The sequence below is a fragment of the Cryphonectria parasitica genome (assembly GCF_011745365.1).
Source record: "Cryphonectria parasitica EP155 unplaced genomic scaffold M406scaffold_11, whole genome shotgun sequence".
Taxonomy (NCBI): Eukaryota; Fungi; Ascomycota; class Sordariomycetes; order Diaporthales; family Cryphonectriaceae; genus Cryphonectria; species Cryphonectria parasitica.
The window spans coordinates 473,427-493,979 of record NW_024468919.1 but is presented as its reverse complement, the minus strand read 5'-3'; the positions used below and the strand labels follow the sequence as shown (position 1 = coordinate 493,979).

At 52.3% G+C, this 20,553-nt stretch overlaps 6 protein-coding genes across 6 annotated transcripts; 1 reads left to right on the top strand and 5 right to left on the bottom strand.

Annotated features, from left to right (window-relative positions):
* Positions 1 to 334: 334 nt before the first annotated feature.
* On the bottom strand, positions 335 to 2,569 carry M406DRAFT_51746 (family 4 polysaccharide lyase; the record flags this gene model as incomplete). Its single annotated transcript, XM_040924457.1, has 4 exons — positions 335 to 1,252; positions 1,392 to 1,520; positions 1,811 to 2,262; positions 2,338 to 2,569. The coding sequence occupies 4 exons, from the start codon at positions 2,567 to 2,569 to the stop codon at positions 335 to 337; spliced, it is 1,731 nt and encodes a 576-aa protein (XP_040770973.1).
* A 1,906-nt stretch (positions 2,570 to 4,475) lies between these two features.
* Positions 4,476 to 5,919, bottom strand: M406DRAFT_335205 (uncharacterized protein; the record flags this gene model as incomplete). The annotated part of the gene is made up of 3 exons (XM_040921007.1): positions 4,476 to 4,760; positions 4,849 to 5,482; positions 5,648 to 5,919. The coding sequence occupies 3 exons, from the start codon at positions 5,917 to 5,919 to the stop codon at positions 4,476 to 4,478; spliced, it is 1,191 nt and encodes a 396-aa protein (XP_040770972.1).
* A 2,837-nt stretch (positions 5,920 to 8,756) lies between these two features.
* M406DRAFT_348670 (DUF1691-domain-containing protein) lies at positions 8,757 to 10,072 on the bottom strand (the record flags this gene model as incomplete). Its single annotated transcript, XM_040922413.1, has 2 exons — positions 8,757 to 9,730; positions 9,835 to 10,072. 2 exons carry the CDS (start codon positions 10,070 to 10,072, stop codon positions 8,919 to 8,921), a joined length of 1,050 nt encoding a protein of 349 aa, XP_040770971.1. The 3' UTR covers positions 8,757 to 8,918.
* Positions 10,073 to 10,931: 859 nt separating this feature from the next.
* M406DRAFT_75362 (uncharacterized protein) lies at positions 10,932 to 11,789 on the bottom strand (the record flags this gene model as incomplete). Its single annotated transcript, XM_040925834.1, has 1 exon — positions 10,932 to 11,789. The coding sequence occupies one exon, from the start codon at positions 11,787 to 11,789 to the stop codon at positions 10,932 to 10,934; it is 858 nt and encodes a 285-aa protein (XP_040770970.1).
* A 1,275-nt stretch (positions 11,790 to 13,064) lies between these two features.
* On the bottom strand, positions 13,065 to 13,571 carry M406DRAFT_335202 (uncharacterized protein; the record flags this gene model as incomplete). The annotated part of the gene is made up of 1 exon (XM_040921006.1): positions 13,065 to 13,571. One exon carries the CDS (start codon positions 13,569 to 13,571, stop codon positions 13,065 to 13,067), a length of 507 nt encoding a protein of 168 aa, XP_040770969.1.
* Positions 13,572 to 16,907: 3,336 nt separating this feature from the next.
* M406DRAFT_95615 (uncharacterized protein) lies at positions 16,908 to 20,462 on the top strand (the record flags this gene model as incomplete). The annotated part of the gene is made up of 8 exons (XM_040926303.1): positions 16,908 to 17,121; positions 17,475 to 17,498; positions 17,681 to 17,802; positions 17,998 to 18,156; positions 18,277 to 18,453; positions 18,553 to 19,722; positions 19,808 to 20,218; positions 20,351 to 20,462. Exons 1-8 carry the CDS (start codon positions 16,936 to 16,938, stop codon positions 20,460 to 20,462), a joined length of 2,361 nt encoding a protein of 786 aa, XP_040770968.1. The 5' UTR covers positions 16,908 to 16,935.
* Positions 20,463 to 20,553: the final 91 nt, after the last annotated feature.

Genomic DNA, 20,553 nt, shown 5'->3' with positions numbered 1-20,553 from the left:
GTGAGAGAGACGATAGACAACAAGAGACCATGAAGCCCATGTCAATTCACAGGGGATTTCGGGTTGAATGAGGCATGATGACAAGCTAAAAGAGGGCACGGATGAAAGATTGAAAGTTCACTCACGACACTAGACTTTATCATCGTCATTACTAGTAGCAAGTGAGAGCATTACAACAGCCAGGAAAAGAAGCAAAGGCAGAAGAATGTATGTGGACTATCAGTGAGACTATCAGCGACAAGCCAAATTTTTTTGTTGACAATCAATTCGACTGCCTCGGAACATGTCCATCCAATACATAGAGAGTATTGGGTGTGCCACGCTACGATCCTTCTTAGTTCTGCCACTCTAAGAAGATGCTATCCCACATGAAGCCTCGCCATTCTGTATATCTCGTAATGGTAAATCCAATGGTGTTGGTGCCGGCAACCAGCTGCGCAGGGTCAATCTCGTACTGGAGAAAGCGCCACTCGCCACTAATCCTGCTTGAACGGTACAGGGCCGGATCATTTGCCAGGACATCATTGTTCAGTGAACCCAGCAGGTTCCCATTGACATCAATGTCCAGCGCCTGGCTCTCCGAGTAGCCCGCAAGAGACACGCTCAGCAGTGCCGTCCCGTTGGCCCCATAGCTCGCCAGGTCTGCCGCATCGATCTCGAACTGGATGGTCCACGTGCCCAGGTCCGAAATGGCATAGTACCAGTCCGTCGAGACATTCGACTCCCCAATGATAAACGTCAAATTGGCCGGGCTGAGGGTGGTGATGGCAAACTGGTAGGGAAGCCCGCCGTTGACGAACTCGGTGGCATTCTTGTCAAAGTCGCCCAGGCGGAAGATCTCAGTGTGCCCAGTGGGAAGCGCCCATGCCACCTCGCCCAGCGCTGTTGTCTGCCCTGCCTCTACGGCGATTGGGGTCACTGTGACGTTGGTGTACACGTCTACGAGCGCTCCTCCATCAGACCAGGCGTAGAGACCGTACGAGCCCGTTCTCACGTTGGGGAAGGAGAAAGACCCGTCAGAGGCGGCCTGGGTGGTGTAGTAGTAGTTGGTGCCCTGGATCAGCGGACGGATCGACGTATCAGTATCGCCAAGAAAGACGGATGCGCCAGCAGCAGGGCGCCCGTCGCTCAGAGTAAGGGTGCCAGTGATCTCGCCGCGGGACTGGTATGCGGTGTCGTTGAGCCAGGCGTAGGGGAATTTCTCGAGCTCCTGGAGGCGCCGCTGTTCCACGTCCTCTTTGGACCCGTTGTTCTAGATTGACAAGAAAGACGAGACTCCCGGGTCAGACAATGCAATTTATACGACGTTGTACAAGTTCGATCGATCTACCCGAACGGTACGACAGGATCTTGATCTACCGAGATGGCAAATCAACAATAAGGCAACTTACCAGGTACCACAGCCACGGGCCCCAGATCTTGCCCACTGGAGCAAGTGTATCATTGCCCACGCGGAAGTGTGACGTGTCTTGGAACACGTTCAGCTGGACCGAGTCTCCTGTTGCCGACTCTCGATGGACCTGTTGGTTTTTGGTATTCATTGTTAGCGTGACAAGCTCGAAGAGGAAAGGGGGAAAACTTATCACCAAAGAAAGAAAAGAAAAGAAAGAAAAAAACAAAAACAAACCAACCCCCTCCCCCCCCCCCCACCGAAAAAAAAAAAGAAAAACAGAAAAGAAAAATAGAAAAAGAAAACCCGGAAAAAAAAACCCAGAAAAAACCGGAGAAAAATAGAGAGAACAACAAAGAGATAAACAAACCCCCCCCCCCCCAAAAAAAAAACCAAAAAACCACCAAGTCAGGAACTAACCGTCAGAGTCTGGCTGAGTTGGTTGCCAGTAAAGTACTCAGTAGATGGATGCACCCACCACGAGCCAACCACGTCCGGCCCATAGATACCATAGAAGTCTCTAAAGCGAACGAAGTTGGACCAGTCGTACTTGGTAATGTAGGTCCCATTGGCCAGCTCGAAGGTCTCGTCCTGGACCTCGGTGGCGTTGGCGTACAGGTAAAACGGGGGCAGGATGTCATCCTTGATGTTGGTACGGCCGTTGAGGAAAATGTCGGGGTTGAGGCGCCACAGCGTACGGAGGATCTCCATCCAAGGCGTGGCCTTGTTGACCACGTACTGGTACGCACCCTGCAGGTCGTCAAAGACCACCCAGTGCAGGTCAACCTCGGTGGACGAGAAGGCGATGTCAATGTAGTCGTCGCCAGTGGCAACGATGGCAGCCGAGGTCCACTCGAGCAGGGTGGCACCATCTTTTGGCAGAAGATGATGTCTAGTCAGTACAGGAAAAACTAATCAACATGTGGTAGGAACACCCTCGCACATACCAACGTCAGAGTAGTGGCCGTAGGCTGTGCCAACGAGATCCTCGCCCGGCAGGATGGACGAGTACAGCTTCGTCGCATAATTCGGACCCTCGGTGACGTTCCACAGGTCATTGCCGAAAACCCATGTCTGGTTATCGATCTGGGTCAGAAAGGGACCCGCGGCGGAGACGAGATTGCCCAAGAGCAAGGAGAGGCCGCAGCCCAGCAGCAGGCGGTGCTGCCTGGATGCCATGGTGCCTGTGCTTTTTACAGCGGGGAATCTGAGGGTACTTTGGAGTTAAGACAATGATACCAGGGAGAACAACGACTGCCCGGATGGCATTCCAGGAGTCGATGACTGCTCGCTTACAATGCTTCTGAGAGCGAGAAGCTGGACCAGGACGAGGAATTCCTGAAATTCACACAGGTCGCTGGCGTAAAGCATTGAAAGCAACAAATTCTCACATTCTTTCCTCTCCTTTTATGTACCAGATTATCAAGCGGTCTGGCTATCAAAAATCGACAAGACACCCACCAGGATCGATTGCTGTATCTGCAACCTGCATGGCGTTTGGGCCCACCTGGGTAGGATCCGCGTATTTCCCACGTTCGCAATCAAATGACGCCATATCTCAACACTGAACCATTCATCCCAAGTGGGAACCTGAACGAACCATTTGTCTGCCAACATCTCCTCTCTCTCTGCTTGCTCTCGTTGGAGATAGGTCCGGAATTCCACCAATGGACATTTCTTCCGCAGCGTCCATCACAGAATGGGTCGACGTTGGTTTAAAGTTATCAGATGGTGTCAATTCTTCTGCTGGTTGAAATCAGAATGTTCTTCTATTTTGAATACCGTAAATTTACTCCATTGACTATTACCACCACCAGCGGGTATGGTTTGGCCTATGTAGCCCTCCAAGACTGCATGCTGTACTTATATACTTTTAGTAGACTGTAGCTAGGCTCCAAAGGCGATGAAAGAAGAAAAGCCAGGATTAGGACTTGCTGATTCCCGTCAAGAAGCGAGCTGCTAGCCCAGAGCGAATATTGCCAACATACAGTCAGGTCACCAGTCATTCCCACACCACAAGCCTCGACAACATCCTACCAATGCTCGAGGTAGAAGCCCACGGCATCAGCTATTTCGCCTGTCCGCACTGTACCGACGGCTTTCCACGCCTCATGACCCATACCATCCTCCATTACCACCAGGTCAACCTTCTTTGCGCCAAAAATGCCGTGGCCTTTCCCCAGAGGGTCCCGACTCAAACTGGATATGTATGAGCTGCTGGCCCGCAATGGCCTCGACGACAAAAGGTTCTTAGTCCTGTCGGCGGCGCGCGGCGTCGAGGCCCAGATTATGGGCTTTGGTATTGTCGTGGTCAGGCACTAACAGCAACACCTCGATAGCACCGCAGGAGCCTGGAGCGCGCCGGCAGGGGTGTCTGTGGCGGCGGTATCCGAGACGGAGAACATCATTCATCTGAAATGGCTGCTAGACGTTGCAAGGAACCTCAAGGGCGCGACTTTATGATATCATTCTGGTCCTGGGGAACTCTGCCTGGGCAGCGATCTTCATACATCAGTGCAGAGAAATGTTTGGTAGCAGGTGGAAAATGAAAATCGTGCAAACACAATTCAGAGTGTACAAGAAAAGTTTTGGTTTACGAGTGACCACAGCCGTTCCATGTCTTGTCATATATCAATAATCCAGACTTGCTTGCACGATAACATCATCCAATCACGAAGGTTGCATCTAAGAAGACCAACTAATTACGGGGACCAAAAGCCTGCAACGTTACATGAACTGATAGAAGTATCCTACTATGTAGCCATACTGTGAGAACAACAAGTGGGATCTATCTTAGCAGGGAGAAATCACGAAGATTTAGACTGTATGTCTTCTACCCACTGATCCCTTGCCCCTGTGTCAGATATTTCTCTTTCCTTTTCATCAGGATTTTTTCCTCCCTTTCTCAAAACTTCAGTTGTTGATGAGTAAATCCCCATTCTTTAAAGCACTCGACACTGACACTGATAGTACATCTTGCCAGCTGTTGAGTCCGTTGCTGTGCTTTGTTGCAGTGCTCTTGACTTGCCTGAGTGTCTGTACTAGATCATTGTCATGGAACACCAGGGGCAGAGGAGGGGGGTGTCTAAGCCATTTCGAGTTCGTGGGTGTTATTGGTGGGCTCCGGGATGCGCTCAAACCGGAATATATCCCGGAACTCCTCATCCGGCAGAGCCAGCATACGCTCGTCCTTCTCGATTTCCTGGAGGAGGACGCCGTAGGGAATGACCAGGAGCTCATTCTCCAAGAGGCTGGCCAGTCCCAGGGGCTCCTCGTCGCGGCCGAGGTAGGGGCGCAAGAAGTCCCGCCAGGTGAGGACGATGGCAGCACTGGGGCTGACACGGTGACGGCCGTGTTTGTCACGAATGATCTATTCCCCCCGGAGTAGAATATTAGGAGACTAGGCATTTTGAAACAGAAGGCCGATAGGCGAGTGAAAGAGGACTGGATGGACGAACCTTGTCGAACACAGTGTCCATGGCCTCAGCACCTCGAGTGCCGGAGCGAAGACGCCAGATACCCACACGAACCTCGCGATTGCCCTCACGGAGGTCTTCGTCAGAAGGTCCCTTGATGGCGAGGGCCAGGCGGATATCACCTCGGCGCTGCTCAATCCATGGAGAGAAGAGCATGTGCTTAATCTTCTCGATCAGGTCCTCCCAGGTGTTGTCACGAGCAGACAGCATGATGACCACAGTTCTGGGGCAAGAAGTATCATTCAGACCCTCGTCAGAGGATATAGATTTGTTCATACCAGATTCCTCCGCAGTTCCGGAGGAGGGGGTATCAGGATGTTCCTGGAAACTGGAGGGAGTGGCAGACTTTCCAGAAGGGCTCAAGGCAGGAGCAGCAGACTCTGGCAGGGGGTTCTTGCAGGGAGTACAGGCCGGCATCTGCAGACGTTGAGACAACTCTTTCTGGGTGGTAGAATCAACTCCGAGCTCATTCATGTAGTTGGTGACCAGAGGATCATTGGTGTGCTCAGCAAGCTCGAGGCGCTGGTTCTCAATCTGGGCTGTAAGCCACAGCCAGGACTTCTCACAAGGCCAAACGTCCATCTTGACTACCAACAAGTCCCCAGTGGTCATACATCTGCATTGCGATGAGGCAAGTATTAGCAGAAGGCTTCTCAAGATCACAAAAAGCCAAAAGTGGTAGCAATTCAGAGACTTCTGGAAAGGAAGTGCCATATGAAAGGCCAATGAGAAGGCAGAAGAAAAGGACTGAAGCTTGAGTAAATAAATAGTTTCTTCATACCGGTGCTGATTGTTATGAGCTGCTAGGTAGGCTCGAGCCTCCTGGAAGTGGTCATTTGACAGCTTGTAGTTGTAGACGATGGGACTCTCAGGAGAGGGTGGAAGGGTGGAAGACACGAGGAGAGACTCCATGGCATGCTGGACATCACCATTGTACTCCCTGTCAATGATGTCAACAGATTTGGATACCCCGGGCTCAGAATACGTCTCAGGGGTAGCAGCGGTGTTGCTCATGGCAACTTTGGCCTCCATCTCGTGCAGAAATCTGGACATTCTTGATTGTGTTGTGTTGTGTTTGACAAAAAGCAAAAGGGACGAGGGATGGGTTAAGGGAATGCAAACAAAAACGCAAAGGAAAAAGACAGGCAGACCCGTCTGCGTAGTGACAGAAGCCTGAATGTGCTGAAAGGTGAAGAGAAAGAAGGGAGATGAAAATTGAAATATTTTAGAAAGAAACAAAAGGCTGAACGCGAGGGGAAACAAATAACAGTTTATGTGCGCGGGACAAATATGATCCTCTCCTCCTGCTTGCCTCTCCTCCCCCTGCAGGCAGTCGCCTCACTTCCAAAGTTTTCTGGTCTGTGCGCTGCCTGCATATATTACATGTATCTTTGCGGCTTGCTTTGGCCTGCAGCAAAAGCATCTCGTGACCCCACACTGTTTTGGATACTGGCTATGTCTACGCGTTTGAATGGTTGGTCATTTTTTTTTCTGGCCATATGATAAACAAAAACTCCCAGGTCTCGGGAATCTACAGTTTCATTTAAGAGATCTCAACAGCTGGCCAGCTCTGCACGAATGATTGCACGGCTGCCAGCCTTGTCATCACCGCTTCACAGGTTGTCATCACTGTGACTCTAATGTGCCATGACATTTCCATCTTACTTATGCGTGTCAGGAAATCTTCCTGTTGGGATTTCGGCTTCTACCATGCATTTAGAGATTTCTCTAGGCATGCTGCATTGGATCAGCAAACAGTCAAGTAAGGCTGCCGTCTTGTAATGGAGGAGGGGGGGGGGGGTGGGGGCATGCGGGTATGTACATACTGACACTGCTATTTTTCACTTAGCGGGGAATTCATATATTCCCCGATAGGGTAAGGTCAAGCCTCGCTCAGCCAGTTGACAGCTTTGAAGTTTGTCTTCAGCGCACACCTGCATTTGCTTCTTGTTGTTCTACTGCAGATCAATCTATCCCCCCCCCCCCCACCATCTTATTCTTCTCTTACGAAACGTCTTGAACGAATTCCCTATCATCCACTCAGGATCACATGTTGGACTTCCGGCAACGCCCGACCGTAACACAGCAATCAAATCGCGGCCCAGGCTAGCCCAGTTTTGTTTTTGGTTGCACAGCATTGCCAACACACTCACTTGACCTCTTATACGAGATGCAAGACGTCAATACGCCAACTGTTACCTGTATTAACGGCTGCAACGACGGAAGGGAGACCACTTCTTCCACCAATAACGGCTAGACTTAGCCCGAAGAAGCATTCAGCGTCGAGGTGGCTTGGGATGATGAACACGGCGGCACTTGGAGAATACACAGAATTGGGAAGGGGATCCTGAGGAAGACGGGCAGTCAACATTAGAAATTGTTTGCTGTCTTGCATGCATCGCGTAAGGGCATTATTTCCGATCTCTATATTAGCATCGGCCAGGGCAGGCGAGTTTAATCACATGACTGACGACTTTCTCCACAATTTTATGCATGCCAACATCCTCCCGCTCTCTCGGTCTCTCTCTGTAAGCGTGTAGTGTGAGTATGTGTACGTGTTTCCGTGCCTTTAGTGTCATTCTCTGATTAAGTACTTAATTGTCGTCCGCTAGTCTATCTCTTTTCATGACAGACCTGCATGAGATCCGCAGGCCCGTTTGATCACTGGTCGTTTGCTTCCTCATTTTTCATTTCCTTGGCTTGGAGTTTCTTTCTTGCTGTCGTCGATCTCTGAGCTCTGGCCGCGGCATCATGTGAAACAAGTCCAACGAAACGACGGGCACCTGCCGTAATTACACCATCAGTTGCCTGTCAGCCTCAACATTATTAACGTCATCATGTTGCACCTTTTTTCTCTCTTTTTCACAGAATGTTTCGGAGGCTGGCGGGGGGTTCTCTGTTTGGTTGGACGTCCGGAGCGGTGTCATGGACCATGATCGCGCTGTAACTGCCTCCTGTCTGAGCACGCATGCACCCACAATACTGAGGCCAAAATTACCCGACTCAACAAAAGGAGCTTTGTAAGGTCTACTCTGAACCGACGCCTGGTACCACCGATGCTCTGCACGTACTGCGGTCCATCGCCAAGCCGATAAGATGCTTGTCTGCCGCCCGATCGTCTTGAGCCTTTCGTTCTGCCTGGGCCCTGATGTATGGGTATTTGTACTTATTTTTTTTTTTTTTTTTTTTTTTTTTTGCCTCCTTGTCGGCTATATCTCCATATATGGGGCTGTAAAAATGGCATGCGAGGTCTGGTATACTCCCGCATGAAGGCTGGTATTCCCGTTGCCCTCGTCATCCCGTCCGGGTTCAACTATACGATGCAGTCTGAGCTCATCAAGAACGGCATATTCGAATCAAAAGTGGGCGTCTGGATACTCGCAAGTAATATTTGAACGGGGCCAGATGTGACCAACTCACTTCACCGCAGGTCCCGTCTTCTATGCCTCGTCTTCAGCATTTCAATCCTACCTGGCAGGTGTGTTCCTCTACAAATGAACGGTTCAGTATATGAAATCAAGTAGATCGCCCCCCCCCCCCCCTCCCCAACCCTCATCATCTCCACTGCTTACACAGGTTCCAGTCGCGGATCATCTCACAAAAATAAATTGTATCGTTGCTGACGATTCGTGGATCGAGCTAGGACGTTCCTTTGTTCCTGCCGTTGTCGCGATTCCGCTGCTAATTTCCTGGTGCCATGGCGGGAAACCGCGAGTTTATTTATTAGCAGGTATCATATGAGCAGCTTTTGAAAGGGCGCAGTATCCAATCTGATGGCAGTGCACGCCACTGCCTCAATCAGGCTAGATATAGGTCCAAGTGGCTCCCAGAACACGATAAAATATGGCTATATCTGCCACACCAGTGTAGACACAGAGCTCCATGCTGTGCGCAAAGGAATATACAATGCTTTCTGATATGCCAGGTGTCTATCTCTAGCCAATCTCTTATGCGACCTTTGTGCATGTATAACAATGTTCTATATCTGACATGGCAAGTATCTACCATCCGTCTCTGGCTTTTGGACATCATGATAAGGCCTTCCTGCCTCTCTATTGGCCGACAGTGGCATATAAATCATCATAGACCTTCCCAACCCATCCATCCATCCGTCCCCCTCTCGCCACGACGCCCAGCCCTCCCGCCGCCCACAGCAGCGTTCCAATGACTGCGGCGCCATTCACTCCGAGCCACATCCTGCGTCTCCTCTTCCTGCGCCTCGCATCCTCGTCACGGTTCCGTGTGCTCCCCAGGCTCTTCAGGTCAGTATGCCAGCCAGCCAGGGGTCCGAGGCCGAGCCACGTCGCCCAGCCCCAGACCATGTGCCCGCAGCCTACTGTCAGCAAGCCGCCATAGACAAGGTAGGAGGTGGCCGGATGACGCGCAAAGCCGTGCGCGACGTAGGCAAGGCCGATATTGCTACTGTCGCCGTCGACATGCAGAGGCAGCAGGCGGTTCATGAAGACGTGGCCAGCGAGGAGGACCGAGAACCCATAACCAGCGAGGGAGATGAGGCTCATGGTCGGCCAGGGGCTTCTGGGCCCGGTCAAGGAGTAGGAGGAGAACGTCGAGGAGGTGGAGGACTTTTGGGGAAAGACGGCGGGAGTAGCACCGCCATAGCGCTTGAGGTTTTGGGAGCGGCGCACGAGGCGCAAGGCGATCCCGGAAGCGATGTGTGCGGCGATGGGGAGTGCGATGAAGAGAGGCTCGGTGAGCGGGGTCTGGTAGATTTCGCGGGCGAGGAGTAGGTAGGACTCGGAGGCCGGAACGGATCTCGTGGCCAAGGGGATGAGGGAGGTATTGGCAATATGGATTCCGGTGAAGATTGAGAGGGCATATGTCGACCATCGCTGAATGCGTGTCACTAGGAGATATGGGTATTCGTATTAGTATCCTTCTGCATTGATCATGGTCTTCTCTCAAGGCGGTGGGAAGAGGCCGGGAGGGGGGGGGGAGGAGAAGTAATACAGTAGTAGATGGAGCCATGATTGTTCCCACTGAGACCCAGAGATGAGGTGCCGCGAGACGGCCCTGACCTTAACAATTTTTCTGTGTCTTCCAGCCCGATTGATCTTGTCGTCGTGGTCGACTCTTCTGGCAGAGGGGGCAGCTCTTTGTCGGTGTCTGCAATTGGTTGTGGTTCGAGCTGGAGGAGGGAGATCAAGGTCTCTTGTGAGGGTGTTGCCCTCAGAGACCTGGCATCCATAGTGATATGCCTGTCTCTATCTTGGGCCCCCCAGCACGTTGTGTGGATGTGTGGGTGTGGGAGTTTGTGCTACAGCACAGGAGGAAAGACAAGAAACCCACGATGGCTGCTGTCACGCGAAATGTTGAGGAATTCGGGGCGTCTCCCCCTGGCCCCTTGTCTAAAACCCCTGCTCTTCCCCACTGTATTAGCCCCTGCTTCTCAGTGCTGTGACGTTGTCAATCCGGGGGCAGCCCACTGTAACTAAGCCCTTAAAAACCCCCACCAAGATGGGCCTGTCACAGCATTGCCATTACCAGTACAAATTTGCACAACTGCCTTTCAGCAGCGAAAAGAGGAGTTGAGCCACGTTATCGTTATCAAGTACCCTAACCCAGACAAGGGCCTCATTCCATCCAACCCCCCTTCCTTTCCCACCAGTCTCTGCTCTGTTTGAGATGCATATTAACAGCCCAAACAACACAGACACCTAAGAGGGTGATAATCTCTCATACTGTGAACTTCAAATCATTGATGCATCTTTGAGCTTTTTATCTTGTGTAACAGTTTTTTCTTATTCATAATTCTCTCATAAGCACATCATCATTCATGTCATAATTACTTGAGCGCATGTCTCATCCATCCTATATCCCATAACAAGGTCATTGGTGATATTATCCCCTTCCCGCCTTCCCCCAGCCTAACATTCTTTGCGCCAAATCTCATGCAACGTGATCACTGAGTATCTCAAGAAATGCCATACATCCATGGTCCCAATCTAATCAGTTTCTCGACTGGTATGCGAGTTCCTCCGTTTCCTTCCAACCCTCTGTTCTCAAGCAAAGATGCTTATGCCACGGCATCGACAAGCTCGCCATCATCAGAATGCACTCAAGACGTTGGGTCTCGGCATCTGCGATGCAGCGCACTTGGTTTGAAGCATTGAAGCCGAAGTCCTGGCGGCAATCTGGCTCCAGGTCGGCTTGGACGACGACACGTTGGCGGACGGAACCTTGCTGACGGTCTGTTCCGCGCCGACAACAGGTGGACAAACAGACATGGCCGCCGGCAGCTTGAGGGTCGCGGCAGAGGAGCAGGAAGGCACACGAGCCGTAGCCGGGGTGTAGGTCGGCGTCGAGGCGCAGTGACGGCGGCCGTGGTGGTGGAGACTGGGCTGGAGCGAGCCTCTCTTATGAGGACTGCTGGCTGAGGATGCCATGAGCCTAGCCATGGCGAGCCTGTAGTCGTCCTCGAACTTCTTGATGCCCTCGTTCAGCTGGGCGACTGAGTCCGGGTGGACACGGAGTAGGGTGTCGGACTTGTCGAACCAGCCCAGGACGGAAAAAGGCACACAGAAGAAGTGCTGGAGATAGACCCAGGATGCTCTGGGCTTCGGCAGCGTCATCGACTCCTCAGCCAGGCGGAGGGCGGGATGCCTGTTGTTGGGCCGGCTTGTCCCCTCAAACGCCCGGAAGTGGTCCGTCACCTTGGACCGGTGGCACCTCTGCTCCCAGGGCGGGCGGAAGTTGTTGTTCTCAGTGCTGAAGGCTGAGATGGGCGAGACAATCGCCCTGGCGTTGTGGACGGCCAGGACGATGCAGGGGTGACATGTCGCCTTGGGCGAGATGTAGCGACAGCGGATGAGGCTGTCAAAGTCTGCAGCACTGAAACATTGGTGTGTGCGCAGGAAGGCAATGTCACCAACCTGCCACTCGGGCAAGGAACGCCTTGGTCCCATCTTGCAAGGCCCCGCGGAGAATTGAGTCCGGGGTCTTTTGCCGGACGTCTGGACGGATGTCTGTCTCTCTCGATAGATGGTGTGGTTGAGGAATGTCGGTGGTTCTGGGGTAGAGGACACTGCCGTCCTCTTTTAGGTTTCTCGATGCGTCGGCTATGCTGTATCTAGGATAAAGGTAATGTCAGAAGGATGAAAATGTGCTGGAATAGCTTAGGATAAAAGCTTTTGTTTGGAGGTGGGAAAACTGTGGAAGCGGAAATCGAGACGGAGAGAGAGAGAGAGAGAGAGAGGGCTCGGCATTTTATATGCATTGTTTCTTAACAATCTACTTGCACGAACAGCTACTCAGTTGACGTGTATTGTAGCTCTGCAGTCTATTTTAGTTGTTGTTCTCCCTAGTTGATCAACCTAGGAAGGACCGAAGGGATCTTTTCAGCACTAGGCAAGCCTAGCTCAGTAAAAACAATCTAGCTATAAAAATAGATTCGAATGTTTTAGAACAGGATAAGGAGGAGCATGTTCACAATCAAAATACATAACAAAAGACTAAAAAGTTTGATCGTGGTCATGCGACCATCTCTCCTAGATTGGTATGCCCATAGCCCTTTACTTGGAGTCATGGCAAAGTCCCATCCTTTCCATAAGTCAAATAAGCTACCTTTCCTAAACTTTACCACAGCTCATCTTCTCTGTCTAATAACAAGGACTCTGCATATATTTGAATTAACCTTGATGAACGAAATTTTCCGCTCATTCTTTTTCCTCCGTGTTTCTAGACTACCACCACGCCAAGGGCAGTACTGTGGACGCCGATAGCAGCGTGACCACCATTCTCGACGATACAAAGGCCATTCTCTTCTGGTTCAGCTACATGCTCGACCGGGGCTCTACCCTGCAGCTAGGCCGTGCTTCTATCATTAGTATTCGACTTTACTCTACCCCGTGTCCTTCGCTGAGGCGGGCTGCTTCGTGGCGCGCCAGGGCCAATTTCTCGACATGAGCGCCTGGTTGCGGTACAGGGCGCTGTAAGTCATGAATCACTAATTAATTGTCTAAATAAGTGTACTCGCTCGGTTCTATTATGGCCAGAACCACACCTACTGCTAATTCTACACTTTTGGAGCTGCACAAGTCCAAGCCTTCCTGTCTACCAACAAATAACTAAATCTCTACCTAAGGTTAAGTGTTTCTTCTTCTAGATGGTAGTACTTCATCCGGTAAAAAAAAAAAGGCACACCCACTCATTTGGACAGGTCTACTCTCCCCCCTCCCCCTTTATCTCGTTTCCAGCACCAGAGTCTCCGCCGGCACGGAGTCGCGCGGCACCAACGGAGCTTCAGTCCAGCCCTCTTTGGCATCTAGCTCTGGGTCCTCATCGAAATCATCCATGGCAATTCTCTGAGCATAACCATAATCGGGTCCACAGCCTTTGCCAATATCCAGCCCGATCGATTCCATATACTGATCGAAATGCTCGCTCCCTCTTTGGATCGTCTTCAGAATCTTAATCCCCTGAGCCCGTAGCCTCGTGATATCATCTTCTGCCTGCTGGACTAACTCCATAAGCTGAACATATTGACCTGACCCCGGCACGTACCTGGACAAGTCCCTCTGATATTCCTCAATTTTCTCGGAAAGGTTCTTCATGTCCTGTTGCCCTTGTTCGATGACCATGTACATGTGATGGATCCTCAGCATCAGCTTGTCCGATTGTTCGGTCAAGACATCCAAAGGGCTCCTCGGGGCAAGCGTCTGGGAGGAGGCTGGGACGAACTGCACCATCGCGTCTGTGTCTACAATGCCTCCTCCCCCCTCAGATCCTAGTACTGCAGCCGCTGTGTTGACCGTAGACGCTTGGCCGGTCTGCTGGGGGAAACTGTTGTGTGGTGTGTGCTGATCGAACTCGGGACTCAATGACCTCGTCGAGTACTGTGAGCGGATAGAATCTCCTATAGAGACATGTGTGCTGCTGTTCCGGCTGGAGGGCCGGTTGGGCTGTCTCTGTTCAGTAGACATGGAAGTCGCGGTGAGTTCTGTTTTCTTAGCCTTGGTGTTGCGATTCGGACTGGAAACAATCGACGTCAGACTTTGACTTGAATTTCATGTGTTTTTGTGCGAATGGTCAAACTCGGCGCTGTTAAGTATGTATACCAATGCTAGTGCCTTGCGGAGTATTTGGGCTAATTACGTGCGCTTGTGTAGAACCTGAAAGGCTCTTATAATGCCTTCACGCGATTTTCGATGTCGTGACTAGCATAAGACTCACTACCAGCACGAATAAAGCTAATCAGTCTGTCTATGGAGTCATAGCGACTGGCTTAGTAGAACCACCTACACAGAGACTCTCTTTCTTTTTCTTTTCAATCGCCTGCAGTGAATTTCTGTCACTCTTGATGACCGTCGGAATTCCACTGCCGCGGGTGTGATGAGAAGAGGAGAAAGAGAGAGCGAGGAAAGAATATACAACGAAATAAAACAGTGCTTGAGACATTCGCATAATAACAATTGTACAACACTGGCGCGGGGACGGGGGCTGGTGGGCTGAGGTGCATGCTGAATTGATAGGTAAACCTATCGCAGGGCTGACCAGTCCGCGAACCAGGCGGCAACTCAAAGAGGCAGTCATTTTTCTGCAGCCCCCAAATAACATGGGGGCATGTTCCGTGTTTTCTGCTGACTACTTGGAAGGGTGAAGACCCATACGCAGTCGTTGGTCCTGCGGCTCAGAGACGGGAAATCGAGGGGCAGTAACACAAGCTAGAGACCGGTGGCTGAGAAGGCCTGGAGGGCTTGCTTCTGTCACTGATGGTCGCCCGAAAGGAAGTGCCGATCAGTGTCTTATCCTGGACGGCCGGCCGACGAATCATAATGTCGCGCTGGGGCCCCTTTGCGGGGCGTATGTCAGATGTTGGGCATCTACCGGGGAACAGAAGAACTCATTATCGGTGAAAGAGTGTGCATGTGCCCGGGCAAGGGTGTACGGGGCGAGTTGATAAAGAGTCAAGTGCCTGCCACATAATTTTTGACCCCCCGTCCCCCCAAGTGCATAATCACTGGCGGGCTGAAGAAGAGAATAAGTCCATCCGAGCCGCGCCCAGCAATTGCATGCCAAAGTCCTATTGCTTCCCTCGCTAGACAGCCCAGCCGAGTCTATTCGAACAAAAGAGAAGGAAATAAGTAGATGGAGGGGGAGAAGGGAGGGGAGGGAAAGTGAAAGAGACCCCCGTGTCTCATGGCCCCCATGGAGCACATGGCTTATATGAAAATTCTGGCTACGCTTCTCTCTTCTCTCCCCCTCTCTCGCTCAGAGGCCGGCCCAGAGTCGTACAGCCGCATCTTACGTGGCTATTGCAACACATGGCCCTGCATGCTCATGAACATGGCCGATAACGTTCATATCATCCCTGAAGGTGCAACCTGAGCTGCATGTAGCTCGGCCAGGAATCCTCTTCGTGTAAGATGTGTGTAAAGAATGTAGACTATCCTCAAATGTTGAGAAAACGGGAGTTTCTGATGAAACGATGAATATTCTGGTAGTATAACGTTCAAGTAAAGAGTTCACAGTGATAGGACACACTGCAGGTATTTGATCAAGCCGTTTTATAACAATGACAGCATTAAAGGCATGTGCAGACTCGAGTATTTGCACAAGTCCTTTGATGTTAGAATGGAGGATAAACTTGTAAGTTTGTGTATGTACTATGTAATACCGTAGGCCCCCCCTCTATCATTTCTCCCTACCCCATCTTTCTCTTTTGTTTTGCACTTGATACATATCTCTCTTCCTTTCATATACTTGGGTAACAGCTATGAAAATCCGAATCCTCAGTAATATGACTATGTTCAGTGAAGAAATCCAAAGTGATCATGTAGTAATGAACAGGAGGAGACGGTGCACCAGATATCTTCATTACCCCAGCATTAAAAGCTGGTTCATTTCTAGCATAGAAGCCAACGTTGAGTCAGACAGAGCCTACTAGTAAGTCGGAATTGCCATTCAGCCTTGTCTGCTTTACAGTACTTCCTGGAAAATGGTGTCTGTCTGGCTCCACGATGGCTTTAGAACTTCACTGAGGTAGAATAGTTCCAGCAAGTGAGGAGCGAGATATCTGGAATACAGGATCGCCGATGGCAGGCCTCAAATGCTGCCAAGAAGACACATCATCACTGTTCTCTGCAGGACATTCTCTGCTCTTTCTTTGCCCTCTCAATTGCAGGCACTGAACTGAGGGCATGGCTACAACCCCTGTGGGCCAAGGAGCCGTATGTCCGAGATGTCCGGGAGCAGCCGAGATCTTCTCTTATCTTGTCCCAAATAGGATGGAAGCACTCAATTGCCGGCGACGCCACCATGCTACTGTAGCTACCGTGCTATCTCACAGGGCACTTGAAATGAATTACTATGCACTCATATCACCTGGGAGAAGCAGCATATAGCACATCAAAGAGTGGCCTGGGCACAGCTCACCTCATATAGAACAAAGCTAAAAGGAAAGAGAGTTGCAAAAAAGAACAAGAAGGCGTTGAAAGGGTAGACAGTGGTAGTGCTGATGATGATATTGATGTTTTTTTGGGTGGGGGGGGGGGTGAGAGGACACAAGCCCTGCACATGGCCATCCAGCATGCATTGCTATACAGTGAACAATGGGGATAAAGGCAGGTATATGGATGATGATAAATTCAAGTAGACTAAGTAAAAAAGAAGATCAATCAAATCAAGTTAGCATAAATACTTCAATAATCAACCTTCATTCTGATGATCGAGGACCCAGGGACTGAAAAGCCCGAGTGCACCCACATTTTTTTCTTCCTAATCCTCTATGCCTCGGCACCCGCGGGCCCCGCACCCAGCCTCCCTCCTTCCCACACGCCCAAACCATCTGCAACTTACTGCACTAATGACTGCTGCAGGAGGGGTCTGTAAAAACGGTTGTTTAAAAACAAAGAAACACGGCTAGAGTAAGGAGGGGTTGCCAACCTGCAGCGTGTTACCTCTGCCCATGATCATTGGCCCTGCCTCAGAGAGAGTGGACATTCCCCAACACGTCCAAACCCACTCGAGATCCAGGTCCCAGTCTGGTCCCCTCCATTCATCCATGCCCAAGACCTCCTCGACCCGGCAGCACCAGCACTACTGATCACCACCATGGGTACCGGCAGCACACCCTCGGGGAAGGCAGCAACAGTGCCAGGAGGTATTGACCTACGAGGAGGAATAGGAGTAGGAGGCTCATCATCATCAGCAGGAGGAGGAGGGCCAGGGAAAGGATTGGGATCTGGGGATGGTGGCGATCTGATGAGCAGCAACAGCAACGCCAACATCATCCGAGCAGTCAGTACATCAGTCCAGTCTCATTCATTTCAATCCATATTCCATGGGACATCATAACACAGTTCTGTCTTCTCGTCAACTTGAGACTCCCTCACCCAGACCAGACACAGACACGCGCGCCTGCATACAAACACTCACCACAAACCAAAACATACCCCACGCGCCCCAGGTTCCAGATCCCAAGTCCCAAACCCCCAAGCCTCGATCCATCTCTTGTCTTGTCCACAGATCACCACACTAACTTAGCAAACGCCCTATTTCCTGTCCTTGTCGTGTCAAGTCATGTCATATCTGACCATCAATCTCGTTTTTCCCCGTTTTGTCTGTTGGCACTAACACCCTCTTCTGCATAGTGTGATCAGTGCCGCATACGGAAAGTAGGTTTGCCCCCCAGTGCCGGTTCCCTCTCCATGTCCGCGGACGCCTGGTGGGGATGGATGTATTTTTATATTATGGAGTGGGAGGTTATCCATCTTGGCAACCATGGCGAGAGTGCACACAAGGCCAAACAGTACACAAACGATGCTAACGCGGAGTGACTACTCCTGCTGGTCTTTAGATTCGCTGCGACAAAGAATCACCATGTTCCAACTGCCGTATTGCAAACCGCCAGTGCAGTTCCACTGGTGCAGGTCAGAAACCAAGAGAGGCACGACAGAGGGTCTTGATATCTACTCAATAGTATGTCGTTGCTTTGTCCAAGAGTCACTCACATTTGTCTTCCATGGAGTTTCTCCCCTTTCTTCTTTCCTTTCTCTTCCCCTTGCTCCCACGCTATCATCATCATCCACCATCTGCTTTGCAGCCGGCCAATCCTCTGTTATGAACCGTACGAGTAAGCCTTTTCAAGTCTTTGAGCTGACCAGTCATTCCCAGTGAGCGGAAGATCGACCAAATAGAGGAGCGCCTTGGCTCCATAGAGAAACTTCTGCGCGAGCTCACCCTCACGAGCCGCAATACCCTTCGGCTGCAGACCACTCTTCCTCTCCACGAGCACCCGCCTGTCGTCTCGCCCGATGCTGATCGCCCCTCACCGTCGGGCACAGGACCAGGAAGAGGAGGAGGAGCAGGACGACGGAGGAAAGGGCGAGGAGGGGATGGAGACCTCGACCTAGACCTTGATCTCGATGGCGACGGCGATGCGTCCGGCTCTAGCACGCCAGATGGCACCACCGACCTGGACTCGTCCGCCTTCGAGGGCCACTCCTCCCTCACTGCCCACTCCCAGTTTGCCAGCGAGTTCCTCGAGAGCGCTGTCGAGCGTACTTCGCTGAGAGACGTCAACCCGAACATGGCCGCCGCCCTGTCTTCCCTCAGGCAGATGGTCGGCCTGTCTCAAAAGCAGCGCGGCGCCCGCACATCTAACGCTGGTACGACCAACAACCCGAACTTAGCAGCAGCCGGATCCTCTGCCTCCTCGACCTCCACCAGGCGAGGGTCTGGCTCTGGCGGTGCCGGCAGCGCGAGGGACGTCCGGTTCGCCCACCAGCGTGTCCTCCCGCGCGGCGGGTTCCGCGAGCTGCCCATGCCTCCCGTCACCGCCGTCATTCCCATCCTGCGCGAGGTCAAGGAGACTCCTCCTGGCACCTTCACCCTCATCAGCGTGTGTTGCTTTATGGCCGTCGAAAATTTTGCCGAGGCCTGCCGCCGTGTCTATTTCGCCCTCGAGGACTTCAGCCACGCCACCTTCATCATCGTCAACGCCGGCCTGTACTACCTGTTTCAGGAGAAGAGCGTGACTGCGGCCACCGACGCAGCAGTGCGCGAGTACACTGGCTACTACGAGCTGTGCCGGGCCAACCTCGAGACGGGCCTCGCCCACCTGCGCTTCTTCCTGGGTGCTACCATGGAGACCATCGAGGCCCTGCTCCTGGGTGCCAGCTACGCCATCGAGGTGTCCCGCCCCAGCCTCGCCTGGCAGCTTAACACAACGGCTGCCCAATTGTGTCAGGACCTGGGCTACCACCGCGTCACTGGCGGTACTGTAGGCGCCGATGGTAGCGAGCCTAGTAGCGTGACCACCGTCCTTGATGATAAAAAGGCCATTCTCTTCTGGTTCAGCTACATGCTCGACCGGGGCCTCGCCCTGCGGCTAGGCCGTGCTCCCATCATCCAGGACTTCGATGTTACTCTACCCCGCGTCATCGGCCGCGTCAACGCCACCGAGATGTGGAAGGAGGTCCTCCGCCTGTGGATTGCCCACGCCGACGTTCAGGGCCAAATCTACGAGAGGCTGTACAGCCCAGCGTCTCTGGCGCATCCGCCCGCCCGCCGCGCCGACGCCGCTCGCACCTTGGCCGCCCGGCTTAAGATCATCGAGGAGCAGGCATCCCTGTTGCGCACGGGAGACATCAATCGTCATGCCAGAGACGGCACCGATGCTAGGAAGGTTGTGGTCGCCGAGATGGTCATGAAGAGTGACCAGGTTTCTTTCCTGTCCAGCCTGACCCTCGTTTACAGGGCCATTCCTTCGCGCTTCCCTGGGGCATCCACGTTTGCGGGCGAGTGCATCGACACGGCCCGCCTCGCCATGCAGACCCACGAGGAGTGTATGAAGTTGATGGGATCCAACCTGTGGGTTGCGGCCTCGTACATCCACTGGTATGTTCCTCTTTGCGTTTGGGATTTTCAGATGCCCCAAACAATGAATGGTTGCTCTTGAACTAACCGTCCTGCCCCCGAATAGGACCATCCTCTACGCCCCTTTCGTGCCCTTCATCGTCATCTTCTGCCACATCATCGAGACCTCAGACGTCGCTGATCTCCACCGCCTGCGCGAGTTTATCGACTCGTTGCAGCCCACCTGTGCCGTATCCGAGGGCATCGAAAAGCTGCACCGCCTGTTCTCGGTCCTCTACAACGTCGCCATGTTGTACGTCGAGGCAAAGGGCAGGGCGGGTCAGCACCAAGACACCGACATGGCCCCGATCGGGAACGAGTTTGATGTTTACCTCAGCGCCCTGGGCTTCATGCCTGTCGACGACCCATCCGGGAGCATGGCTGCTGCGGCCGCTGCGGCCGCTGCTGCCAATGGCGGCGGTGGTGGTGGTGGTGGTGGTGGTGGACATGGTACCAATGCTGGGGCCATGACAGCGTCCCCCACGAGCGCAACGAGTGGGCACGGTGGCGAAGGCCACAGGTACTCTCAAGGCGGCGGCGGCGGCGGGGCCAGTGCTATGGCGGTGCAGCAGCAGCAACAACAACAGCAGCAGCAGCAACAGCAGCAGCAACAGCAGACGACGCAGCTGGGTGACTGGTTCTCGGGCAACCGGTACATGATGGGGTTGTTGGAGGAGGACCTTTCGCAATTTCATCCTAACACGTGGAACAGCGGCGTATGATAATAGCTAGTAAATACAAGCATTATTATCGCCATCGTCATTCATCATGTGTGTGTGTGTGAGCGTGCGTGAGAGAGAGAGAGACAAGAAG